At 47.0% G+C, this 27,878-nt stretch overlaps 1 protein-coding gene across 2 annotated transcripts in view; it reads left to right on the forward strand.

Annotated features, from left to right (window-relative positions):
- The window catches only part of LOC112233088 (nucleolar protein 4-like), a 130,080-nt gene that overhangs the window by 96,550 nt on the left and 5,652 nt on the right, over window positions 1-27,878 (forward strand). For both annotated transcript variants that reach the window (XM_024400495.2, XM_024400493.2), the window contains exons 6-8: window positions 25,764-26,122; window positions 27,109-27,291; window positions 27,467-27,655. In XM_024400495.2, the coding sequence (XP_024256263.2) occupies window positions 25,764-26,122; window positions 27,109-27,291; window positions 27,467-27,655 (731 nt within the window). The remainder of the gene's footprint in view (window positions 1-25,763; window positions 26,123-27,108; window positions 27,292-27,466; window positions 27,656-27,878) is intronic.

Consider the following 27,878-nt stretch of genomic DNA (forward strand, 5'->3'; position numbering starts at 1 on the left):
TCTGTAGGAAGGCTGTTAACACCAGAGATGTGTTCTGTCCTATTCTATTCTGTCCCTTCCTCTAATGTTAGTCGTGGGGGTTGGAGTGAGTGGGAGATGAGGCACTCTTCTGCGCTCGCTCACTCTAGCTCTCCCTACCCCCCGTTTAGTACTGCATGAGAGGGATGCCTGTCATGGTCACCTCCTCTCCTCACCTCCACTATCTATTCCTGGTTGGGTTGAGACTAAGCCTGCTCCTCCTCAGTACCTGCAGGCCTGTCGTATTGTACAAGCATGTCATTCTGTGGACACCTCATTTTGTGAATGTGTCACTCCTTGACATAGCTGTCCTGTATCTGAGTCTCCTGTCACTCCCCATCATCACCGGGAGATATGCGATCACTGAGCGGCAGACAGCCACACGCGCATGCGTGCACGCACGCACACGCACGCACACACACACACACACTTTCTCTCTACTTAACTATGAGAGCACTCTCCCAATGCTGTTTCCTGGCCCTCCATCCTATGTAGGATGCAAAAATGCCTGAGCTGCCTTCTCTCTCCACCGCTCCCCGAGCTGCCAGACGGAAATGTTTATCCCCTTGTCTTCCTCCGGTCAGGTTGGACTACTGATGGTTGGTGTGTGAACTAGGTGGTATGTGTGTTGGTATTGTGTATGCCGGGCTTGGAGGCAGTGTGTAGGAGCGGGGCCAGGTGGGGCTCCACAGTCTGGCCCTCTGTGTGGCTGCTGTGTGGGAGGGAGAGCAGGAAGGAGGGGGATTTTCTCTCTCTCTCTCCTCTCTTTCTCTGTCCCTGTCTCTCTCTCTTCTCCTCGGCATTGTATTTGGCCTCTTAAGGCCAGAGACAACACATGCTGCAGGCAGCACCTCAGACAGTCCATGCAGCGCAGTGGGAGAGACATGGAGAGGGGGAGGACTGTGCCACTGACAGAGGGAGGAGGGAGGAGACAGTGGGTGAGAGAAAGGGAGGGAGGACTGAAATGATACAGAGAAGGAAGAGGAAGGGGGAGGACTTTAAGGATACAGGTTTTTATGAAAGGAACTGAAAAGATTGAACATTTTGGGTGGAATCACTGATAAAGTGAATGACATGCACTGTCAGTCACTCCATGAACCGGCCTAAAAATCCCTAATTTGCTATCCAGTCAAAAACATTAGCCCAGACCCTAGGTAATAGCCTACATCTCTACTAGCTGTGAAAAGTGTTCCTGTTTTGCCTCAAATAAATACTAATAATAAAGTCAACAATGGAAATATGTTGCATCGATAGTATGGGAAGTGTTGTTTTCTACCTCTCAGGGTTCTTTGTTAGCCTCCCTGAAGAAACACCCCACGCCTGCTCCCTTCTACACCTAGAATGTACATTTCATCCCCAGGTGTATACGCCTTCGCCTAACTGTTGCAACCGGCCCCGGTGGCCAGCTTTAAATGACTATAGCCCACAGTGATACATTGGCTGGTATGTCTAGAGACTCTTTCTCCTGGCGAGCCCAAGGGTGCAATTTCACACTTCCTGTCGTGCATTGAAAAGTATTAGATTGGTGTGTTAGTATTGCCTGAAGAGGGAGTTTCTACCATTGTTAAATCTTTGACAGTAAGTTTACAAGGGCACACCTCAGGCCAAAAAACATGATTCACCCTTCCCCTATCTTAGAATAGGGTGCCATTTCAGACATCTTTTAAAGACAGCCAGGGATCATGGAGGAAGGGCAGAGTGGCCATCTGTAGTATGGATGAAATGAGGCAGACACCTTGGTGTGATGGTGATTAATGGACTCTACAGTATGTAACAGAATATCCGCTGCTGCACTCTGTAATGAGATCATTGTATTAAAGAAACCGCAGTGAACTGAGAGAATATGACTTTTCCCCCTTGAAATTGGAGCTGAATTCAGCATTTAAGCCCTTAAGTCATTTGATGTGGTGTTTCTGGATGCATTGTGTGTGTGTTCCACTTTGGGGCGATGCTTGGTGATTCCAGTAAAGAGCCAGTAAATAACCGTAGAGCATTTTGCAGATATCTGTAAGTCTGCAAATTGTCTGACTAGCTAGCCTGCAGTTGTTGTGTACTTTTATTAATTTGTACGTTTTGTGCAAAGAAAGCCTAAACATCATTCTGTGTGTATAGTAGGTCTCGCCAGCCTCGCCAAAGGTGATGATTGAAAGCTGTAATGAGCTGAATCATGTATTCTGTGGAAATAGCTGGCAGTTCTTTTCACTGAGGACTGTGAGAGAGTGTGTGGTCTCGAGTTTAATGAGAAGGGGTTTGTGGTTACAACATCACCACTTCCTCCCCTAGCAGACTTCTTTCCCCTGAAGGAAGTCAGTCAGTCAGGGAGAGATGGAGAGATGGAGACACAGTGAGCAGCAGCACTCCTCTTGATAGACAGAGTGAAAGACAGAGACAGAGGGAGACAGAGGGAGACAGAGGGAGACAGAGGGAGACAGAGGGAGACAGAGAGAGAGAGACAGAGACAGAGAGAGAAAGATAGAGAGAGACAGAGAGAGAGAGACAGACAAAGATAGAGAGACAGAGAGAGAAAGGGAGAGAAAGAGAGAGACAGAGAGAGAAAGAGAGAGACAGAGAGAGAGAGACAGAGAGAGAGAAAGAGAGAGAGAGAGAGACAGACAGACAAAGATAGAGAGAGAAAGAGAGAGACAGAGAGAGAGAGACAGAGAGAGAGAGACAGAGAGAGAGACAGAGAGAGAGAAAGAGAGAGAGACAGAGACAGACAGACAAAGATAGAGAGACAAAGATAGAGAGAGAGAGAGACAGAGAGAGAGAGGGAGACCGAGAGAGACAGAGAGAGAGAGACAGAGAGAGACAGAGAGAAAGCGCGAAAGATGAAAAATAGAAGACCTAATTAGTCCAGAAGGGGAATGTGTCTTAAGCAGTTCCCCCCCAAAAAACGCAGAGTGAGTGCAGCAACGGAGAGGCTTAGTGCTAAATCCCACTGCAGGCACGGTGTGCACTGGCCCACCAAGCGTAATGAGCATGAGAGGCTGCATATTAAACATTCTCAAAATCCTAATGACATGCCTTTGAGGAGAGTGACCACGCTATATTTCAGTGACCCAGATTGAGATCATCTTCCTGCTGAATCTTTTATGCGGAAACAAAAAATGTTAACAAATTGTATTTACCATAGCCAAGAGATGTGCGGTATGGTAACGGAATGTGTGTGTGTGTGTGTGTGTGTGTGTGTGTGTGTGTGTGTGTGTGTGTGTGTGTGTGGGAGGGTGGGAGGGTGAGTAGGGAGGTAGAGATTTGGAGTGTCACAGGGAGAGGATATGATTTCTCGCCGATATGATTTTCACGTTCTCTCTTGGGAATTGTGTCCATGTTAGGTTGACATGTTGACAAAATTCTGGTCTAGGGACACCCCCCAATATAGCATATTCTGATATGGAAATCTTGCATATACCTTCTCTCATTTTTTCCCCCTGAATCCAATCTGTATCAATATGCAGTGGGAGAGAAAAGTGATATGGAAACTCTGGGTCTGTTCCCAGAAGGCATTGGAGCAGGGAAATATTTACTTTATGCACACAATTAAAGCAGCGATAAGCGGCTGGGGAATTAGTCTCCGTGCTTTCTGCATTAGGTGACAGTAAGAGTGAGAATACACCTTTCTGTGTCACAGACTGCGTGATAACACACATGCACATAGCAGGATAAACAACCGTCTATCAGTGTAGATGTTTAACTACTCCAGCATTCTCCCAATGGATAGCAGTCAGTAGCTAGGTTTCCATCCGATTGGCGACAGATTTTCATGCGAATGTTCTAAAATCTGCATGAATAAAATATGCGCGTTTTGCCAACCAGTGTGACTTGTTGCGGATTGGGGAAAAAAAGAACAGTTCGTGACGACGTGGTGCACACCAAATGTACTTTTCCGCTGAAGTTTTCATTTAAAGTGTGCTTCCATCGCATTTTCAACTCTACTGATAGTTTTGTCACACGAACTGTTGAATTAAATAGCAAACGTGCCCACTCTGGTCTTGACAGGTGTGCTCTAGCCAACAGCTGGCAGATACAGTGTGGGTATGGCTGTACGAGTAGGCGAGTCGACACGATGAGATTATTAAGGATAAGAGCGAGAATATTTGTATTTGTCACACGCCAGTCAAGCATAGATCATCATGTCACCAGAATAAGACCCTCCGTATTCATTGGAAAGTAGCATCAAGGTCACTGTACAATTTCACCACCCTGTGAAGTTCGTAAGTCATTTCACCCGTAGCCTAATTAACAGCATGGTTTCCCAAGTCGTAGTGGGAGGACCACACACCACATCATCACGTGACTCCAAGTTTACTTTGATATAATGGTTATTATATCAATATTTGCACTAATGTGGTGTTTCCACTTCCACTTTCCCACATAATACGTTTTACTGACGCAAAAAGAGCCCACCATGTTGAACAAACAAATTATCTGGCGGCTTTTATAAAATCGTACCGAAACCTCCTGTTTCCATCACAGATTTCGTAAGAAAATATATAGGGTATGACTTACTCGTATATAAACTGTAACATACTACATTTTTGTTTTTCCATCGCAAACCGTTTTGCTACACATTGCCCTAATGAACATGACCCAGAGTGAGGTCCTGAGCAGCAGCAGAAGAAGAGGATAGTCTGTGGAGCTAACTGTCTTACTGTTCAGCCTCTCCTCTCTCTAAAGTGGCTGAGCCCTCTATCTTCTCATCTCCCCTCCCGGGACACCACAACAAGTCATCCTCGCAAATAGGTCAGTCAAGTCCTCTGCTTGGCTGGGGCAGACAGCAAATGGCCATGGACAGTCGGGAAGAGCTTCCCTACCTCAGGCTCTTAATAGTAGATCAGTCAGTGCAGTCACAAACAGTCACACAAGTCGGCCGACAGGGCGTCACCGTTGAAGTCCCAGATCAGCTCCGAGGGATCATCTATCCTTGGACACGCCAGGGCGAGGTTAGGGCTAGGTGCTCTCCAGGGCAGCCAGGGCTTTAGTGAAAAGCCCAGAGGTCGTTGATAAGTGCAGTTTAAAGTAACGCTAGGCTAAGCGGCTTTGAGACCGAGGAATCACCGTCGGAGGATGTTGCTCCCGTAGAGCGGTGTTGAGTGCCAGAACCACACCCGCCAGTTCAAAACCCCCGACCCCCAGTCCCCCTGCAACCATTTTACTCACATATGCGCCTAAATATTTTTGCTGTGTCACCTAGAATTGTAATTTAGGAGCACCAGTGCGCCTAGAAAAAAAATCGCCCAGATGATAATTGTTGCAGTGATTACTTCACTGTACCACAGCCCCCGAGTGCCATGGAGAATACACCGAGCGCAGATTTAAAAGCGTCATGCTTGCACCATTACTACAAAGAAAACGGCTTGTTACCTCAAACATTTTTTCATTGTGCTCCTACATTTCTTTGTGCGCTCCTACATTTTTCAACTGTATAAAGGGTCGGCGTGGAGCCCTGCTTTTGTGTGGTCTCACCCTTGTTGCGGTACTTGTCTTTTCAGAGATGTTTATCAAAGTTGTTTTCGAAGGCCTTCCATGGTTCGACTGCATGGTGAAATACCCTACATGCACCAGTGAGCGAGCAGGCACTGCAGTGGAGGTCAACGCTGTACTGACTGACGGATGATTCCTCTATCATTCCTAATGATGTTGTCTAGGAGTCTTTAACATGTTTCACCCGTCATTGCAATACTGCCGTGGCTCTGAAGCAAATGCTTTGCTTCCGTAGCGCTGCAGTAGGCCTAGCTGTCTGTGTCTGTGTGAGGTGTTGGGTTTTGCAGTGCTCTAGTCCTTTGGGAGGAAGCAGACCGCGCAGAGCTGGTTCCGCAGGGTGGAAGACTGGGTAGGTGGACAATTCTAATTTAGATGTGACTCATCACACGCACACACCTCATTGTGAGGAGGGGGGCGGGAATGTGGGCTCTTTAAATAGAGCCACGTTGAGTCATGCGGTAATTGGCCTGGTGGACACTACAGGTTAGTATGTGTGTGTGCACGTGCACGTGCGTGTGTGTGTGTGTTATTTTTTCTGTGTGTATGATCAGCTCTTTCAGCACAGGCATAGAGAATGTGAAATACTCTGTAGCAGAAATACTCTGTAGCAGTATTGAAGGAGTATGTTTACTGTACTCAGGCTCTATTGTCCAAGGCACTGTTCTCTGTGGAGGTCTCAAGCATTCAGTACAGTCTCTCTCATCCTGACTGCTGTTGACATTCCCTCTAGGGTTCTCCTTCCTTCAATAATCCATTCTGTTCAAGGTTTGTGAGGGGAGGGGTGAAATAAGCAAGGGGAAACCCGTCATCAAGCCCGTCGTCAAGCCCATGAACGCTATAGCGATAATTCTGTCCATCCTATAGTTCAATTGGAGCTTTATCCCCAAAACTGAACATTGACTGAGGGAAGGTCAAAGTGCAGTAGGATTTTCTATTTGCTTCCATTTTGCTGTATTCAAAGTATTCCTCTTCTTACGATACATTACACCAGTACCAGGCCAGTCAAATCTATTCTGTGTGTGTGGATTCTTTAGCACAGAGATGAGGACAAAAGAGAGGCCTCTTGGGTTCAGGTTGTGAGAAAAAAAAATATGGCACTCTGGTATTGAATCTCCTACATGCGAGTGAATGCTTTTAGCCAGGAAATATTTGGTATCTGCAGGCAGAAAAGGCATTTGCTTGGTTCCCCCAACCCCCTCTCTCTCTCTCCTTCCCTCCCCCTTCTGCTTGCAATTTGTCTCTTCTCCTTTGTCCAGCCTCTACTCCCTCTCTCTCTCCATCTCCCTCCCTCTCTCTCCATCTCCCTACCCTCTTTCCCACACTCTTTCTCTTTCTCACTCACTCTCTTCTCCCCATTTGCAAAAGGAAGATGGTTCCTTTAACACCACACATGTTCCTCTCAGGCCCTTCCCCCAGCCCTCTGAGTCCACCCCCATCCTCTGCCTTTCCCTCTCTCTCTGCTTTTTTGCTCTCCCTCGCTTTCCCTCTCCTCTGCTTTGAAGCTGCAGTTTTAGTCCAAAAGGAGCGGCCCGTTGTTGCCACCCCACCCTCTCCTGATATCCTATCCTCTCTGTGGCCATTCTGTTCTGTTCTGGCCAGATGCCAGATGACTTCCAGGGCGTGTGCATCTTGACAAGACTGATACACTTAAGAACACTGTAACTAGACTGGCTGCCAGCCTCCTACAGCCTTTGTATCCAGTCTTAGTTCGGTCTTAGGCTGCTTCTGACACACTAACGGGTGACCTAACACACTACAGGGAAATGCCTTTATCATGGTGCCCCCCCCCCCCGCCCATTCCTCCTCAGAAAGCTATTTCATTCCAGATTGTCCCACTCCATGAATATTGGAAATCATTCAGTCTGGGAAAGATGACAACCAAATGCACCAAATGAATGGTTGTGTGGCTCTAAAGAGAGGGGGGGCCTGGGTTACTATTGTAACCTATCTGTGTGTGTGTGGATTCTTCTCCCCGCTCTCCTTTTTTCAGGCGCATACATGATGCAATATTTATTTGCTTTGGATCAGAGGAATGAAAGATGTGAGGTACGGTAGCTACTAGTTAGTGTGTTTAGATAATTATGGACAATCTAGTATTCTATCTCTTCCTTGCTTCTCTCCTCCCCTCATCTTCCCTTGGGAGAGCAATACTACAGATGCAACAGTAGATCAGTGGGCCTGAGTGACGGGAGAGAGGTAGAAGAATGGCTAATGAGTCATTAAACATTGGGGGTTTTCTGTAAATCAGCAGATATCCAGCAGGTTCTTTATATATCATCTTTAGGTGGCTCCCATTTGGTTTAGAAAACCAGCATGTCAATATAAGGTACTATAATATACTTGGGGACTCAAACACTACGGCAGTTTTTATAGTGGACGTGGTATTTTGCTAGAATAGGCCCAATTGCATAGGCTAATTACTACATCCCTATTTGTCCCATACCCTATACCTCAGAATATAATATTTAATGTTTCTTATTTTTGTTTGTTACATTTTTGCAGATTAGTGTTGATATGACACTTGGTTTATTAATATGTTTACTTCATCGGCCTGCTACAACCCATGTTATTCAACACACTACAATATGAGTAAAGAGATACAGACGTAAACTGTATTGAGCTGAATAAGCTCTCTCTCTCTCTCAGTGAGCGAAGGGAGGGAGGCATGGGACTGCAGAGCTTGTGATTCGTCATCCGCTCCTCCTCTCCCCTCGCTCTCCTCTCTTCCTCTGCATTGCCGTCCATTCCCCCTTTCACAAGGCCATTAAATGGGCTTTTTGTCTCTCCCCTTTTAAAGTGTACAATCATGTCGATTCAGTAGGGAGACCTAGTCTAGCCTATCCCCCTGTTCTCTTCTGTTCGCTGCTGCCTGCCTGCCTGCCTGCTCCCCATCCAGGCCCCAACCTAGGCCTGGGACTCTGGTAACTATCCAGCCTGCCGGCCGTGCTTCCACGCTATTCCCGCTGGGGCAGCATCCACCCCGGAGAGAGAGACACGCAGAGAGATAGTAGTAGTAGTAGTAGTAGTAGTAGTAGTAGTAATACTACTAATAAACAATACATTTGTTTGTTTAGAATGTGTTCTTTCAATATCAGTTGGGCCTGAAGAGTAGAGATCCTGATGTTATTGAAATCATTAATAAGACAGACAATATAATATTGACTGAAACATTGTGTTGAGCCAATGTAGCTACCCACTGTCCCTGTAATGAGAGCGATATCATTGTACAATCACAAAAAATGAAAAACACAAGACAGGGTAGAGACTCAGGGGGGTTAATAGTTTGGTACAAATCCAAAGTTCATGATTAAATACCTTAAACCCTAAAAATGGGAAATTAATTATATTTGGTTGAAAATCTAAAAATAATTAATTATCTCACAGAGATGTATGTATCTCTCTCCATACTATTCAGGTAACATATTCTCTAGAAATCTGCCATTTTCAAGCCCAAGGTAATGTGCTGGTATGTGATGACCTTAATGCCAGAGCAGAGAGAGACAGAAAGAGAAAGACAGAGAGAGAAAGAGATAGACAGAGAGAAAGACACAGAGAGAGAGACACAGAGAGTGAGAGACACACAGAGAACGCAATAGAGAGAGACACACCAGAGAGAGACACAGAGAGAGAGAGACCCATAGAGACACAGACAGAGAGAAACATAGAGACAGAGCGAAAGAGAACAAGAGATACACACAGAGTGAGAGAGACAGAGTGAGAGAGACAGAGTGAGAGAGACAGAGTGAGAGAGACAGAGTGAGAGAGACAGAGTGAGAGAGACAGAGAGAGAGAGACAGAGAGAGAGAGACAGAGTGAGAGAGACAGACCGACCGAGAGAGACAGACCGACCGAGAGAGACAGGCCGACCGAGAGAGACAGACAGACCGAGAGAGACAGGCCGACCGAGAGAGACAGACCGACCGAGAGAGACAGACCGACCGAGAGAGACAGACCGACCGAGAGAGACAGACCGACCGAGAGAGACAGACCGACCGAGAGAGACAGACCGACCGAGAGAGACAGACAGACCGAGAGAGACAGACAGACCGAGAGAGACAGACAGACCGAGAGAGACAGACAGACCGAGAGAGACAGACAGACCGAGAGAGACAGACAGACCGAGAGAGACAGACCGACCGAGAGAGACAGACCGACCGAGAGAGACAGACAGACCGAGAGAGACAGACAGACCGAGAGAGACAGACAGACCGAGAGAGACAGACAGACCGAGAGAGACAGACAGACCGAGAGAGACAGACAGACCGAGACAGACAGACCGAGAGAGACAGACAGACCGAGAGAGACAGACAGACCGAGAGAGACAGACAGACCGAGAGAGACAGACAGACCGAAAGAGACAGACAGAAAGAGACAGACAGAGAGAGAGACACAGATTGATGGAAAGCGGTGTTGGGGGAAGGCATATGACAATATAAAATCAAGGAACACAAACCACAAGTGTGCAGTTAAAATTGGCAATAAACACACAGATGTCTTTCCTTGGGGCTATGGGGTGAGGCAGGGATGCAGCTTGAGCCGCACCCTCTTTAACATATATATATCAATGAAATGGCGAGGGCACTGGAACAGACTCAGAAATCAAATGTCTACTGTTTGCAGATGGTCTCGTGCTTCTGTCCCCAACTGAGGAGGGCCTACAGCAGCACCTAGATCTTCTGCACAGATTCTGTCTGACTTGGGCCCGACAGACTCTGCATGCAGAATTCTGCAAAAATATACTTTGTGTACAATTCAAAACCCCAAACAATGCATGCAGAGCAGAATTAGGTCTATAGTTATCAAAGTCCGGAAAAGAGCTGTTAAACTCTACAGCCACCTAAAAGGAAGCGATGCCCAAACATTCCACCACAAAGCCCTCGCCTACAGAGAGATTAACCTAGAGAAGATTCCCCTCAGCCAGCTGTTCACAAACACAAACAGACCCCACAGACCCCCAGGACAGAAACACATTTAGACCCAACAAATTGACAAAGCAAAAAGATAACTATTTGGCACTGGACAGAATCAACCAACTTAACAGAGCAAATTGGAATGCTATCTGAGACACATATTTCCCACAGATCACACAAACCCACACAGGATTTGAAAACAAATCAAACATTGATAAACTCCCATATCGGTCAGGCGAAATAACACAGTGTGCCATCACAGCAGCACGATTTGTGGCCCGTTGCCACGACAAAAGTGCAACCAGTGTAAATACAACCTAGATTTATCTGTTTATTTATCTTCCCTTTCTTACTTCAACTATTTGCCCATTGTTACAACACTGGACTAAGCCAATAATATAACGTTTGAAATGTCTATATTCTTTTAAAACTTTTGTGAGTGTAATGTTTACTGTTTATTTCCCTTTTGTTTGTTGTCTATTCCATTTGCTTTGACAATGTAAACATACGTTTCCCCATGCCAAGAAAGCCCTTTTGAATTTAATTGAGACACAGAGAGAGACAGAGAGAGAGAAAGAGAGACCTTAACTGGATGAGAAAAATGAAAGTTATTATTAAGAGGAGAAAAGGCCAGCAGAGAGAGTACCCTGTTCTGTACCCTGCAGTCACTGTCACTCAATTCTCCCTACTGTTTCAGCCTCCCTCCATGCTGCTGGCATCATTGTTTACTACTCAGCGCTCGTCATCGTATCCTATTATGAGTTGACTGGCTGCCCAGACGCCGCATTTGCAGTATTTTGCAAGCAGCTCAACTGTGTAATGCCGTGCAGTGTTTTATGGTATTATTGTCCAGAATCCTAATAATTGTTGGGACTGTAATGATTATTTCTATCTTTTGTGGTTTCCTGAATAGCCATTGTTCTCCTTTATTGTCCCTAAGAAGTCATGTTGAGCGTATGGGTGCTGTTGGTGTGGGTGATACTGTAACACTAAATGGTTGACACTTGGATGTGTCGCGTTCTAAGGCAACCAGGCAGACGGACACACTGTCCTCCCCTGTGGCTTTTTGCCTCTCCGTGATCCCTCCTCCCTCAAAACATGACCCAGCCAATGCTGCCACTGTCTGTGTGTCATCCAGAACAATGAGAGGCTTTCTCTCGACCCAGTCCCTCCAAGGCTCTTTTCACTGACACCCAAAGAACGGACCATCCACCACCTGCCAGACCTCCAGGAGAAGAGAGAGGCTGGGCTTTTTTTCCCTCTTTCGAGGAGACTGTTGTTCCCCCCTGCTGAACTGTATTGTAGGTATAGCTCCTGCTAAGTCATGTTCCCTATCGTGGTGGAGTCAGAGCTGAGGCTGAGGCCCCTAGCTGTGGTTGTCCTGAGAGTGAGGTATTAAAGCTATAGGGAGAGGGCTCCACGGTAGAGCTGCACGAGGGGCCCTACTGAGTCTGGAGGGAAAGGGCTTCACGGTGGAGCTGCACAACGGGACCTACCCGCTGTACTGCAGGATGCCAATTAGGAAGACCCAAGGAGGAGGAAAACTGCGGAGCTTTGCAAGCCCCATTCTTCAAAGACAAGACGCCTCAGTGGTGTGAAGGAGAAGTGAGGAGAAGGGTGTGTGTGTGTGTGTGAGGACTTTCCCTTTATTAAAGATGCTGTTTGGAGATGATGATGATGAGCCTTCCTCTAATTATGTGTCTCTGTGGCTTTTAACTCCAAACTGATGATGGGCCCTTTAACTTTCAATCCATCTGATTACACTCCCTGTGATCACATTCAGCGGCAAATAGTTAAATAGAATGAACTATACTGTTGGTTGTGCTATGATATGGTGGTGTGGTGTGTCCAGTGTGTTTGCCTGCATGTGTGTGACTGCGTGCCCGCATGCTTAAGTGTGTGTGTGTGTGTGTGTGTGTGTGTGTGTGTGTGTGTGTGTGTGTGTAACATGTGCCATATTATGTACATGTTAGTGTCCAGTGTGTGTGTCTGTGCACACATGGGTCTCTCAGCGCAGTGCGGCTCCTGTTCCCCAGGTGTTAGAAGTGAAGATTATTGGCTGTGTCAGGGGGCTGCTGAGACAGTAGAGGACAAACCCTCCTGGTCTGCTCGCCACTCTTCCCCCCTCTTTTCCTCTTTCACTCTTACACTTTCTACCTTACTCCATATATATATATATATATATGTATATATATATATATTTTACAATACAAAACATACACATATAAATGAGAAGAAACAGACGCTCACAAACATCTACAACATCACCCCTGCCCAGACCGCCTTGCTCACACCCGCATCACTCTCCGTGACGTGGCCTCAAACGTCACCATTTTGTTTCTCTCCGTCACCCACGCACTTTCAACGTCTAGATAATGAAGCGCTTGACTTTTCCATTGAGTAAACGATGGCGGATTGGTTGATTTTTCCAGTTTTTAAGTAGACATTTTTTTCAAGATGATTGAGGAGAAAAGTATCGTCCGACCCATCGGGTACCTCACTGCACCCTCATATGCCTTGTAATATGTAGACAGACGGATTAAAAGTACATTTATATACTAATACTTCTGACAGCCAACTTTCTAACTCCATTCATAACTTTTGGACTTTTTTGCATTCCCAGAAGGCATGGATTATTTAGTCATGGTTAGTTTTACATGACTCTGCCGTTGTGCTGTAGAATTTGTGAATTTTGTCTCACATGTAATAAATTGTATACATTAGTTTATACTGGATCAAGCGTACATTTTCATTAAAGGGACATTTTACGAATATAAACTATTGGAACGAAGACTTAAAAAGAACTGATATTTGCACAAGATGGAGGGAATGTTGGAACATAATTCATTAATTTACAGTTAAAGGGAAATGTCACCATTTTTTAAACTTCATATTCATCATCTCCAACACCACGCCAACAGCTACATATGTGAAAATGGCACCTTTCTATGTTTTGTATTCAAAAAGATAGAGGAAGGTAAGTGTTTCCAATGACCTCATCAACCAATTAGTATTAAATTAGTAGGCAATGCCTACTCATAATTGGTTAAAATCACATGATGCACACAGATGATGTCATTGGAAACACTATCTTCCTCTATCTTTTTTTCCACAAAACATAGAAAGGTGACATTTTCAAATATGTTGATGTTGGGGTGGTGCTGGAGATGATGAATATGAAGTTTTAAAAAATGGTGACATTTCCCTTTAACTGTAATTTCATTAATTATGTTCCAATATTAATATTAATTCTGTCATGAAAATACATTTATTTCCTATTACCAAGTAATTTACAGTTTCTATACTTTTAGTTTTCCATGTGGACCAATTTATCGGTGAATTCTGAAAAGCTACCCAAGGATTGTGCCATGGGGTTGTGTTTTTAGAGAGTGATATTGGTTATTGTAGAATACATTTCATTTTCTTCCATATTGTTATATAGTGTTCTTAACCATGAAGTTGTTATTGTTAGCTTTATCCTTTGAAAATATACACGTCAAAATGTCCATCTTCAATGTTCCTCTTTCGTGCATTTAAAAACATGTCACAAGTAAAAGCCCTGGGTGGCGAGTTGATACAATTCCAAGTCTGGAAGGCTCAGAATGTCTTCAGTGGGGTAATTGGTATTACTGAGAATAAATATGAAAACTTTGGGAGCCATGCCATTCTGCAGCGGTTTATTCTGCCTGTAAGATTCATGGGAAGATTGTTCAATTTAATTACTGTAGATCTGCTTGCATATTGTTGAGTAATGGGATAAAGTTTTCTTTCTCTCCTTCATTCTCTCCCTCCCTTTCTCTCTCACACACACGTCCTTCTGGTCTTTCTCCCTGGTCTCCTGCTCTCCCCTACCTTGTCCTTCTCCCTGTATCGGTGCTCCTTTGTGATGCCCCTCTCCCGCTCTCTCCCCCCTGCTCCCTGCTCCCTGCTCCACACCCTGGGTGGGCTGGGCTTTCAGAGGGGGACAGCTGTCACTGCTGCAGCAAAAGGGGGAGGGGGGCAGAAAAGAGGAGACGATTGCCTGCGCAGGGGAGGGGGAGAGAGATGAGGGGAGGTGGATGGAGGGAGGGAGGGTGGCAGCGGGGAATGGCTTGTTGCTATGGGGATGCCAGGGCCTTGCGCAAGCATGGGGAGCAGCTCGTGCCACTTCTTAGTGGGATAATCCATTGTAATCCCGCAGAGGGGAGTCAGTGCACCCCCCTCACCCTCTCTCATCCACCATTCCCCCCACCCGCCTCGGGGAGATTGGAGAAGTGGGAGTGAAGGAATTAGCATCTGTTAATGCTCGTGCTCAGGTCAGCTCCGCTGAGGGGAGAAGGAAAAAAAGCCTCAAGCTGTCAGAACGTACTGGAGCCACTAATGAAAAACGACAGGCCGCCCCATTAGAGCTCCTACCCCTCTCTCCCACCCCTCCCCTGCTCCTCTCCATCCAGCACCCCCCCCTCACTGTGGCCTCCCATCGGCCACCACCGCACCTGTCTAATCAACACCTCAGCTCTGCTAATGACAGAGAAAATCAATTCGTTCATATTAAAAACCAAGGGGATAATTGTATAACGGTAATAGGACGAACTGCGGCAAGTGATATTTTTTGTCCGGCCGGGTCACATGTCATTAGCAGTGTCTGAAGGAGAGAAGTGAGCCAGCTGAGGTTTGGCTATGGGATGTTCTTTAGTGTTGTAAACACACAGGCTTGACCTGGCACAGGTACAGATGGCACAGGAACCACAGGAGTTACCGCTGCCTGTGTTTCAGCCTCTCCCTCTCTTTGCTGTAGCCGGCCCCTGGGGGCCTGTTGTACACACAGGGGTATATTTTTAACATGCACAAGCATGCATGCACACACATATACACACACAAACAAACAAACACACTGGTTGTATCACTAACTGGTATGGCAACTGCTCGGCATCCGACCGTAAGGCACTACAGAGGATAGTGCGTACGGCCCAGTACGCACTACATCCGCCACTCTGATCCTCAACACAGGGGCCCCTCAGGTGTGCATGCTCAGCCCCCTCCTGTACTCCCTGTTCAGTCATGACTGCATGGCCAGGCACGACTCCAACACCATCATTAAATTTGCCAATGACACAACAGTGGTAGGCCTGATCACCGACAACAACGAGACAGCCTATAGGGAGGAGGTCAGAGACCTGGCCGTGTGATGCCAGGACAACAACCTCTCCCTCAACGTGATCAAGACAAAGGAGAGGATTGTGGACTACAGGAAAAAAAGGACCGAGCACACCCCCATTCTCATCAACGGGGCTGCAGTGGAGCAGGTTGAGAGCTTCAAGTTCCTTGGTGTCCACATCACCAACAAACCAACATGGTCCAAGCACACCAAGACAGTTGTGAAGCGGGCATGACAAAACCTATTCCACCTCAGGAGACTAAAAAGATTTGTCATGGGTCCTCAGAACCTTAAAAGGTTCTACAGCTGTACCATCGAGAGCATCCTGCTGACATCACTGCCTGGTATGGCAACTGCTCGGCCTCCGACCGCAAGGTACTACAGAGGGTAGTGCGAACGGCCCTGCACATCGCTGGGCCAACCTTTCTGCCATCCAAGACCTCTATACCAGGCGATGTAAGGGGAAGGCCCTAAAAATTGTCAAAGACTCCAGCCACCCAAGTCATAGACTGTTCTCTCTGCTACCGCACGGCAAGCGGTACCGGAGCGCCAAGTCTAGGTCCAAGAGGCTTCTAAACAGATTCTACCCCCAAGCCATAAGACACTTGAACATCTAGTCAAATGGCTACCCAGACCCCTCTTTGATGCTGCTGCTACTCTCTGTTTATGATCTATGCATTGTCACGCCCTGGTCTTAGTATTTTGTGTTTTCTTTTTTTATTTGGTCAGGCCAGGGTGTGACATGGGTTTATTTTGTGTTGTGTTTTTGTATGGAGGTTTTTCGTAGGTTTTGGGGTTGTGGCTTAGTGGGGTTTTCTAGCATAGTCTATGGTTGCCTGAGGCGGTTCTCAATCAGAGGCAGGTGATTCTCGTTGTCTCTGATTGGGAACCATATTTAGGCAGCCATATTCTTTGTGTTTCGTGGGTGATTGTTCCTGTCTCTGTGTTTATTGTCACCAGATAGGCTGTATAGGTTTTCACGTCCCGTTTCTTGTTTTTGTATTATCGTGTTTCATCTTCATTAAAGATGTATCGTATTAACCACGCTGCATTTTGGTCCGACTCTCCTTTGACGGAAGAAAATCGTAACATGCATAGTCACTTTAACTACTTTAACGTTACCTACATGTACATATTACCTCAACTAACCTATTTTGTACTTAACACTTATTACAAAAAAACAAATCTAACAAAAAAACAAATCTTAACTTCTTAAAGCATTGTTGGTTAAGGGCTTGTAAGTAAGCATTTTACTGTAAGGTCTACAACTGCTGTATTCGGGGCATGTGACAAATTGTATTTTATTTTATTTTGATTTGAAAACATATCAGTGTGTACAGTGCATTCGGAAAGTATTTAGACCCCTTGACTTTTTCCACATTTTGTTATGTTACAGCCTTTTTAAAAATGTATTAAATAAATAAACAATCCTCAACATTCTACACACAATAACCTATAATGACAAAGCGAAAAAAGGTTTGAGACATTTTTGCAAATTTCTAAAAGAAGAAAACTGAAATACCTTATTTACGTAATTATTCAGACCCTTTGCTACGAGACTCGAAATTGAGCTCAGGTGCATCCTGTTTCCATTGATCATCTTTGAGATGTTTCTAAAACTTGATTGGAGTCCACCTGTGGTAAATTCAATTGATTGGACATGATTTGGAAAGGCACACACCTGTCTATTTAAGGTCCCACAGTTGACAGGCATGTCAGAGCAAAAACCAAGCCATGAGGTCGAAGGAATTGTTGGTAGAGCTCCAAGACAGGTTTGTGTTGAGGCACAGATCTGGGGAAGGGTACCAAAGAATTTCTGCTGCATTGAAGGTCCCCAAGAACACAGTGGCCTCCATCATTCTTAAATGGAAGAAGTTTGGAACCACCTAGAGCTGGCCGCCCGGCCAAACTGAGCAATCGGGAGAGAAGGGTCTTGGTCAGGGAGGTGACCAAGAACCCGATGGTCACTGACAGAGCTCTAGAGTTCCTCTTTGGAGATGGGAGAAGCTTCCAGAAGGAAAACAGTACTCCGCCAATCATGCCTTTATGGTATAGTGACCAGGCGAAAGCCACTGCTCAGTAAAGGGCACATGACAGCAGGCTTGGAGTTTGCCAAAAGGCACCTGAAGACTCTCAGACCATGAGAAACAAGATTCTCTGGTCTGTTGAAACCAATATTGAACACTTTGGCTTGAATGCCAAGCGTTACATCTGGAGGAAACCTGGCACCATCCCTACGGTGAAGCATGGTGGTGGCAGGATCATGTTGTTGGGATGTTTTTCAGCAGCAGGGACTGTGAGACTAGTCAGGATCAAGGCAAAGATGAACAAGGCTAAGTACAGAGAGATCTTTAATGAAAACCTGCTTTAGAGCGCTCAGGACCTCAGACTTGGGCAAAGGTTCAGCTTTCAACAGTACAATGACCCTAAGCACAGAGCCATAACAACACAAGGAGTGGCTTCGGGACAAGTCTCTGAATATCCTTGAGTGGCCCAGCCAGAGCCCGGACTTGATCCCGATCTAACATCTCTGGAGAGACCTGAAAATAGCTGTGCAGCAACGCTCCCCATCCAACCTGACAAAGCTTGAGTGGATCTGCAGAGAAGAATGGGAGAAACTCCCCAAATACAGGTGTGCCAAGCTTGTAGCGTCATTTTTAAATCAATTTTAGAATAAAGCTGTAACCAAACAAAATTTGGAAGAATTCAAGGGGTCTGAATATTTTCCAAAGACACTGTATACATCAAAACCCCAAACTGTCTGCTCGGAGAAGTAACACACACACACACACACACACACACACACACACACAACACATGCATACAAGCTGAAACACACAATGTAGCCCATAGATACATATGTGTGCTTTCCCTGGACCTGGCTGAATGAAGACGTTTGTGTGATTTGGTCGTGCTTTTGTCACAGAGCTCTACCATGTGACCATCCTCAGCCACTGAAGTCACATGGTCTCTTAGGGGCCAGGCAGAACGCTGCTGTGATCCCTGTGCAATAGATTGACTTGACCTTCCTCTTCAGTGACCCCTCCTGCACACTTCTCTACTCTCCTCTCTAGACTCTCGTCTCTCTCACTCACTTTCTTGTTCTCTCTCTCTCTCTCTCTGTACTCTCCTTTCTTTCTCTCTCGCTCTCCGTCACTTCTTCTCTATCTTTCTCCCTCTCTCACTATGTCTCTCACTCTCAATTACTCCCTCTCTTTCTCTCCACTAGCCTTTACTCTGTGCTCAAACACTTTCTTCTGATGAATCTCTCATAGCTACACAATACCCTGTTCCCACACTCTACCTCTGCCTTTATGACAGGCGGCTTAGCCTTTTAACAAATGTCAAATGTTAGCATGCCTTTTTACAAGGGTCTTATCACTGCAGGGCTCTGCGACGCGACCATTTTACTCGCATTTGCATCTAAATATTTTACCGTGCAACCCAGAATTTTAATTTAGGAGCACTAGTGCTCCTAGAAAACTTAAGGATTTTAGCTTTATTACCTCAAATATTTTTTATTGTGCTCCTAAATTTCTTTGTGAGCGACTATGTTAACCTTGTAAAAAACATTTTAAAAAAAGGTTAGCATGGAGCCCTGCACCGTCTGTGTGAGAATAAAGGGTGTGTAGTGTTGGTTATTATGTAGGCTAGGACTGTGTTGTTGTTGCCATGTCATGCTTCCATCTGTTCATCTCTGAATGTCTTAGCACATGTACGCCAGCAAATGAATGTGCTTTTGTGTGAGCGTGTTTGTGTCAGTGGCTTGGGACGCTACTCGCCGCTAGTCTGTGTGCTTGTACGTGCACTTTACTCTGTGGTTACTGGTTTGTGTGTGTGTGCGCACGCCCATGCGTGTGTGTGTGTGTGTGTGGATTTTCCTACATGTCTGTTCGTTCGTAGTGTGTGTGCTCTCCCTCATGGTTGAGCAGTATTTCTTTCTCCCTGTAGCTTCCTGCTTTAGTTGCTCTGATGCAGTTGAGCTGATTGAATCGTGGACAGACATTGTGTCTCTCTCCCTCTCTCTGCACAGTGTGGACCGGAGAGCCGCCGCTGCCTGTTTTGTTTAATTTATCTCTACATTAAATAAATAATCCCCTTAATTAATGCCAGGTTTTAATCTGCCCGGTTTATTTAAATCAATGTACAAGAGGCCAACTACAATAGAAACATTGATTTACTACGCACACGGTCAGGGAAAATATAGAATTGTCGCAACAGATTAAATCATATTGATTCAAATGTTTCTCTGTCATTTCTGACCAGGTGGGGTTGTGATATATTGCTAACTTTTTGAATAAACAAGTTGTTTCTCTCAGCTCTAACCGCTGTAGGAATGGCGGCATATATCTTCTGTTCAATTAGAAATTGGTAGATTACTGGCAATGAACATTGACTTGACTTAAAAGGCTCACACTGGGATTGTTTGAAGGTGTCCACCTGTCTGAAATTATCAATGCTGCTCTCTGTTGTCTCTGGTGTGCGAGAACAGTTGGAGATGAATGTTGTCAGGATGGCTGATGTAGCGTCCTCCTCCTCTTCTCTTCCTGTGTCTGTCTGTCTGCTTTAGAGCGCCGTGACTGGCCTCCTCCCTGCCTCCCAGGGAGGAGCATGGGTAAAACGTTGATTGACTGTCTCACCCCCACCCTCTCCTGTCCCTGCCTTGGTCCCCTTGAGCCTGCCTCTGCCCTGGCGGCTAGAAGGTGCAAAGGCTTTTTAAGCGTGTGTGTGTGTGCAAGCCTGTGTGTGTGTGCGTGTGTGTGCCAAGCGCTCTGAGACCTTTTCTGTTAGAAGGCGCAAAGAGCTTTTTAGGGGTGTGTGGTCGTGTGTGAGCGAGCACCTGTCCTTGCATGTACGCGGATGAGACCTTGGCGCTCAGAGACCTTTCCTCTCTTAAACACAAACAGTCTCCTTTGTGCCCCTCGGCCTACTAAACACTCCCATGTATCAAAGTGACATTCCGAATTCACAGGGGCCTGCTGCGCGCCACTGCCACTCCTCAGGAAAGGGAGAGCTGAGGAAAGAGATGGCTGAAGAAAGAGAGAGCTGAAGAAAGGGAGTGCTGAGGAAAGAGAGTGCTGAGGAAAGAGAGTGCTGAGGAAAGAGAGTGCTGAGGAAAGAGAGTGCTGAGGAAAGAGAGTGCTGAGGAAAGAGAGTGCTGAGGAAAGAGAGTGCTGAGGAAAGAGAGTGCTGAGGAAAGAGAGTGCTGAGGAAAGAGAGTGCTGAGGAAAGAGAGTGCTGAGGAAAGAGTGCTGAGGAAAGAGTGTGCTGAGGAAAGAGAGTGCTGAGGAAAGAGAGTGCTGAGGAAAGAGAGAGCCGAGGAAAGAGAGAGCTGAAGAAAGAGAGAGCTGAAGAAAGAGAGTGCTGAGGAAAGGGAGTGCTGAGGAAAGGGAGAGCTGAAGAAAGAGAGAGCTGAGGAAAGGGAGAGCTGAGCGTGGAGGGAAGCAGGGATGGATTTATATTTTTCCAAGAGAGAGAAGCAATGCGATTTTTCATCCCTGCTTTTATCTTCCATTAATATAGAATAGAAACAGATCTATCCCCTATCCAAAATATGCTGTTCTGATCACATCCCAGGGAGAAATGTAGATATTTCTGAGAAGAGGAAAGACACAGGTAGAGTAGAAGAGCAGTGTTCAAAGCAGGGATGCATGAGAAAATCAGCCCAGTCTCATTGAAGACACTGGTTCATCAAAGAGTATTGCTGCGGTTGACACTGTTCTCTCCACTATGTACTCTGTCACTCTCTCTCCCCCTCCCTATCTCTTTCTCTCTCTCACTGTCTTCCTATCTCTCACCCTCTCCTTCTCTCTCTAGCTCTCTCGCAAACTTTCAAGGAAATTAGCGAAATTAACTTGTTGCTCTGCTGTCCTCTGCTTTTAAAGCCACTTTAGCCTCTGGTGGACAGAAAATTCAGTATTGTGTTGATACCTAATTGTTGGTTAGATTGGAGCGAAACACTATAGCTGTGTCCCAAATGGAAACCTTTTCCCTACATAGTGTACTACTTTTGGCCAAGGTCTGTATGGAATAGTGTACAACCCAATACCCATATCTTATCTGTTGTCTTTTGCCCAGATGCCTTGTGTCCTCTTATAGCCTATAGCCTGCTGAAGCTTCCCATATTATTTCAAGGGCACTTACCGCACTTGTTGTGTCCAGTGTTTGTGGTCCTAGCTGCCTGGTAGCACAGCACATTGATGTACTGTAGCATATAGCCTATAGCCTGCTGAAGCTTCCCATGTTATTTCAAGGGCACTTACCGCACTTGTTGTGTCCAGTGTTTTTGGTCCTAGCTGCCTGGTAGCACAGCACATCGATGTACTGTAGCATTGTGTGGAGACTGGAGAGGTGATCATATGTACCGTGCTGTACCTTCAAACAGTGTACATTTTGCCCATGCTGAAGAAAAAAACAGCATAGACTAACACTGGCTTGATGTGCTGGTGATCAGCCTTGCTGTGTTTTTGCTGATGACTTCCAGCCTTTGCTATGTTTTGGACCAGCATGGACTAGCTTGGTCACAAGCATACCAGCATCCCCAGCATACGCTGGTCACCAGCATCCCCTGCATACGCTGCATTACCAGAATCCCCAGCATACGCTGGTCACCAGCATACATGCATTACCAGCATCCCCAGCATACGCTGGTCACCAGCATACTTGCATTACCAGCATCCCCAGCATACACTGGTCACCAGCATACATGCATTACCAGCATCCCCAGCATACGCTGGTCACCAGCATACATGCATTACCAGCATCCCCAGCATAAACTGGTCCCCAACATACCAGCATGAGCTTGTCACCAGCCTAACCAGCTAGACCAGGGATGGGCAACATGACCCGGATCCAGCCAGCGAGCACATTCAATCCGTTCTGGGGAAGTTTGAGTAAAAATACATATATATTATGTTTTGTGTTAAGAAAACACTCCAGGCCACTCTTGAACGTATAAAACTAGATAGAAAGTAATTATTATATTACATTTATATTACATCATTATAATACATTTTCAAATAAATGCCCTTTTTCTGACCCGCTAATTGCTTTTGATGAACAAATCGGTATGGAAAAAATCTGTGTGGTCTGTGAAATCCTGATGTGGCCCTCGAGACTAAATTATTGCCCACCCCTGAGCTAGGACTAGCATAGACCAGAATGGACCGGCTTGAAATTTAGGCTGGTTTACGCTGTATTTCTTTCTGCAGGAACTGGCTAGGCTATATGGTTCAAAATTGCATCCAATTCCCTATATAGCGTACTACTTTTGACCAGGGTCCATATGGGTCTAGTCAAAAATAGTGCACTATGTAGGGAATCGGGTGCCACGAGACTCAGCCTATGTCATTAGTAGACATTAAAGCTGTGGGTGGGAAAAAGCAGTCCACTGTCTGTCAGTGTCCGCTCAACTTTACATTTGCAGCATGTCTGTCTGTCTGTCTGTCTGTCTGTCTGTCTGTCTGTCTGTCTGTCTGTCTGTCTGTCTGTCTGTCTGTCTGTGCGTGCATCCGTGGACAACTAATAGCTTCGGCCTAGTGGTAGTCTGCCATAAAGTGGGGAATGAAACAAAACCTGCTGTGTGTTTTCATCTGTAAGCCTATGCGTGTTACTCTCAGTCCTGTCTGCCTGTCTCAGCAGCTAGATCTTCTGTCGTGCTATACTGAGTATATTTTCACGTATGGTTTATTTTAATAGGGACAGGTCGCCTACAAATTCATTGACACGTTGAATCATCCAATGTGTTGCGCCCCTAGATCGTTGCTGCTGACAGAACAGTAGAGTAGTGGAGTACAGTACAGGAAGGACACCAAGGTGTCGTGTGCCTTTAAGAGCAGTAGAGGAGCGTGGCTCCCTCAGCAGGCGACCACACAGTCTTGATGAGGGGGATTTGTGTTGAGCTGGCGGGAATTAGGCCTTACTCTTCATGCATGAATACTTTTTATACTCTAGTAAATACACACCGCCTGCCTCCCTTTCTACGCTGCCGTAACCCACCACCACATCCTCTCTATCTTTCTCTCCCTCCATCGCTCTCCCGTTCTCCTCTTCTATCCTCCCAGTCCTGCCTTTTTGCTTTCCCCCTTCCTTCTTCTCTTCTCCCCTGTCTTGCCTGTCCCTTTCTCTCAATCTCTCTTCATCTGCCTCAGCCCCTGCCTCACGTACCCTCCTCCCACTCTCTCCCTCTCCCTGACCTGCTCTCTACCCCCCCCCACCCCCCTTTGACCTCTCATCAAAATTTGATTTGATTTGATTTGATTCATCTCCCCTCTCTATCCCCACGCACTGGTCTCTACTCTCTACCTCTACCACCCTCAACCATGAACTAACCCACTCTCTCTCATCCCTCTCTCTCTTTCTAAATCTCTACCTCCTCGCTCTCCCTGCCTTTGCTTCTGGCCCGCTCTAGCCCCACCTCCCCTCTCCCGCTCTCCTCTCCCTCCCCCCTCCTTCACGGTCATTGACCTGCTCTATGGCTCAGGCTCTCCCCCCTTCCCCCTCCCTCAGTGGAGGCTTTGGAAAGCTGACCCCAATACTGCCCTTACTGCACACACGCTCTCCACGCGGCACGCAGGCTTTAAGTCCAAATTTACACACACACATGCACTGGGAGAGGCATATGAACCCCTCTCAGTCCCACTCGGAGGGTTATGCATACAGGCCAGGCAGTGTGTCTGTGAGAATGGGGATCTGTGTGATGAGCACAGGCTCTCCCCACCCCACTGCCACCACAGCACTGCTCTCAGCTGCACAAGAGACACTACAGTCCCTACTCTTCCTAGTCATAATGGGGCTGTGTGTGTTGTCTTTCGTGTGTCGTGTGTGTGTGTCTAGTGTGTGTGTGTTTGTCTGCACGTGTGTGTTTCTAACAGAGACAGGAACGAGGAGGACTGTGGGGGGGAAAACAGGCCATCTATCAGCGTGTCTCAGTGGCAGAGCCGTGCACTAAACAATCACTTATTTACTAGCTGCCTCTGGTTGAGTTGAGGATGGGGAGGGGACAACTTTCCCTGGTGTGGAGAGAGGAGTGTGTGTGTGTGTGTGTGTGTGTGTGTGTGTGTGTGTGTGTGTGTGTGTGTGTGTGTGGAAACAAGTCGACATGCTCGGCTCATGGATGGTCAGACTTGGTATTAGTTTACCCTGGTACTATGATGTACGCCGTTGTACAGTGTAGCTTACAGTGTGTGAATGGGGTACAGGGGAGGTGGAGTGCCATGCTCTCATGAATAAGTATCACTGGCTGCCTACCTGGCCCCAGTCCAGCTCGGATGGCTTTAATTAACTAACAGAGCACAGCACCACACGTCCCTCTCTGCCTCTTTGCCTGTCTGCTTCTCTGCCTACCGCTCGGCCTGCCTGCCTGTCTGCCTCTCTGCCTGTCTGCCTCTGCCTGCTGGCCTCTCTGCCTGTCTGCTTCTCTGCCTACCTCTCTGCCTGTCTGCCTCTCTGCCTGTCGACCTCTCTGCCTCTCTGCCTGTCTGCCTCTCTGCCTGTCTGCTTCTCTGCCTACCTCTCTGCCTGTCTGCTTCTCTGTCTGCCTCTCTGCCTGTCTGCCTCTCTGCCTGTCGACCTCTCTGCCTGTCCGCCTCTCTGCCTGTCCGCCTCTCTGCCTGTCTTCTTCTCTGCCTACCTCTCTGCCTGTCCACCTCTCTGCCTGTCTGCTTCTCTGCCTACCTCTCTGCCTGTCCACCTCTCTGCCTGTCTGCTTCTCTGCCTACCTCTCGGCCTGTCCGCCTCTCTGGCAGTCCGCCTCTCTGCCTGTCTGCCTCTCTTCCTGTCGGCCTCTCTGCCTGTCTGCCTCTCTTCCTGTCGGCCTCTCTGCCTGTCTGCTTCTCTGCCTACCGCTCGGCCTGCCTGCCTCTCTGTCTCTCTGCCTGCCTGTCTGCATCTCTGCCTGCCTGCCTCACTATGGCTGTAACACTCTGCTGACTGCGAGTGCAAATAGAGCCACACCAACACACTGAGTGTTCCATGTGTATTCTTACTGACTACAACAGCTCGCTCTACTGCTAATCAATGGTACTGACACACTGAGGCCTTGGCTGGGTTGAGTGTGGGATTCACACTCAAGGTGTGATGTAGGCTCCACTTTTGATTTCCCCAAGCTCTCATTGACTGAAATATGTGGTTTTACATCTCTAAATACCAACTCTATGTGTTGTGCGTGATGTGATTCTACCAGTCTAACTGGTGTCCCTCCGTGTGTGTTTCCACAGACGACTCATCCTCAGAGAGCGGCAGCGGGAACGGCATGCACACCATGACACCTCCGTCCGCGGGTGGGGCGGCCCCGGGGTCGGAGGGGGGAGCGGGTGGACCCCCTTACAGGGAGATGGTAAACGGCAATGGGCCCCCGGCCCCGCTGGACTTCAGCACCACCTCCTCGTCCTCATCGTCCGAGGACCAACAGGCGCCGGTCAACCTGAGTGAGACCAGACTGCCCGGGACTGCCCTGATGGGCCCCTTCCAGCCCGACCCCCCAGATGAGCTGCGCAGGAAGTACCCTGTCAAGCCCCTCCCCCATGCCGCTGAGCTGCGCCTGGACAGAGACTCGATCAGGGACTACGGCAACAAGGTGAGGCCTTCTGCTCACACCTGGGTATGAAATGATTGCAAATACTTTAGCTGAGATTTGATTGAGCTTATACAATACAACTTTTCTGGTACAGTGAACCAATAGAATAGTCACAAAACTGCAAGCACTGCCCACCTGGCACTCCAGGCAGACTTAAGTAAACACTCAAAAAAAAAGGTCTGACGGTAATATATTACACACCAAGTGTTGAGCAGTGAGCCCACCAGGACTGTGTGAGTAATAGTCTGAAAGCTCAGCGTGACCATTGTTATAGATGACCACTGTCTTGCTATGACCTGAGGTATATACGCAGGAAGTTGAGGTTCATTGGCAGGGCATTGGACAAAGCTGAGAGAGGTTTCCATTGAGATCCTGCCACACTGCAATTACCTGTTCAGTCTCGGCTCGGGAATCCAAGACATTATTCTTGACATGAAACCAGAAAGAGAATGTGCATGAGAGCAGCGAGAGTGGCTGTGCCACGGGAAGTAGTGTGTTGCTGTGCTTGTGATGAGCATCCGCACAGGAGTCAGTGGAGGACAGTGCTATTGGGGCTGTATGAAAGGAGACTGGGGATAAAAGGTTCTTCCTTTCTGCTCTCTGGCTATTGAATGAGACACACACTTCACCATGCTCTGACAATGCAGTCTTGTCCTTGAAGGCATCTTCTTTGCCGCGTTGTCACAGACGAGAGCCATTGGAAGGATCTGACAAGTAGAAAAGTTTGAGCACAAAAACGTCTAGCAGTTTTTTATCTCACTGTAATCAGTGGTCCTCAAGATTGAGATTTTGCCGGCTGCTTTCAATGTGAAGGGAGCATACAGACGGAATGAAAACCTTACCGCGGCTTTGTATCTCTTCTTCTATTTATGTGTCTGTTCTCTGTGTGTGTGTGTGTGTTTGTTTATGCATGCACCTGTGTATGTACGTGTTCTTCATATGTGTGTGCGTATGCACACATGCACCTATGTATGTGTGTGTGACAGTCTCCTCAGTACAGCTCAGGAAGCTACGACTCATTGAAGATGGAGACGTGTGCCGAGGACCTGACCGTGACCAGAAGTGCGGCGGCAGCCGAGGATGATGACGATGACCATGAAGATCACGACGACAATGACAAGATCAACGACACGGAGGGCGTGGACCCAGAGAGATTAAAGGCCTTTAACGTAAGAGCTGCTCTCACCTCAGCTAGACATGACCGAACACACACACACATACACACTGTACACTACACATATTAGAGCTCCTCTCACCTTTTCATGACCTTCACCTCAGGAACACAGGAAACAGCAAATAGCTAGCAGAGCAGACACACAAAGTTTCTTCTTTTCTTCTTTTCAGATGTTTGTGCGTCTGTTTGTGGATGAGAACCTGGACCGCATGGTGCCCATCTCCAAGCAGCCAAAGGAGAAGATCCAGGCCATCATTGAGTCGTGCAGCCGCCAGTTCCCCGAGTTCCAGGAGCGCGCTCGCAAACGCATCCGCACCTACCTCAAATCCTGCCGCCGCATGAAGAAAAGCGGCATGGAGGTACATACCGTGCCTCCCATACCTCATCCTTCTCTTATTCCTACTCTCTTTCCTATTCCACCTCTGGCTTTCTTATTCCTCTCTCATTCAGTGTGTCCGGACGTACCACACCTACCGTACTCCCTCTCCTCTCGCTCTCTCATCCCTTTCTCTTTCACCTCTCTCGCATTCATAACCCCTCTATCAAATCAAATTTTATTGGTCGCATACACATTTTTAGCAG

The sequence above is a fragment of the Oncorhynchus tshawytscha genome, linkage group LG16 (assembly GCF_018296145.1).
Source record: "Oncorhynchus tshawytscha isolate Ot180627B linkage group LG16, Otsh_v2.0, whole genome shotgun sequence".
Lineage (NCBI taxonomy): Eukaryota > Metazoa > Chordata > Actinopteri > Salmoniformes > Salmonidae > Oncorhynchus > Oncorhynchus tshawytscha.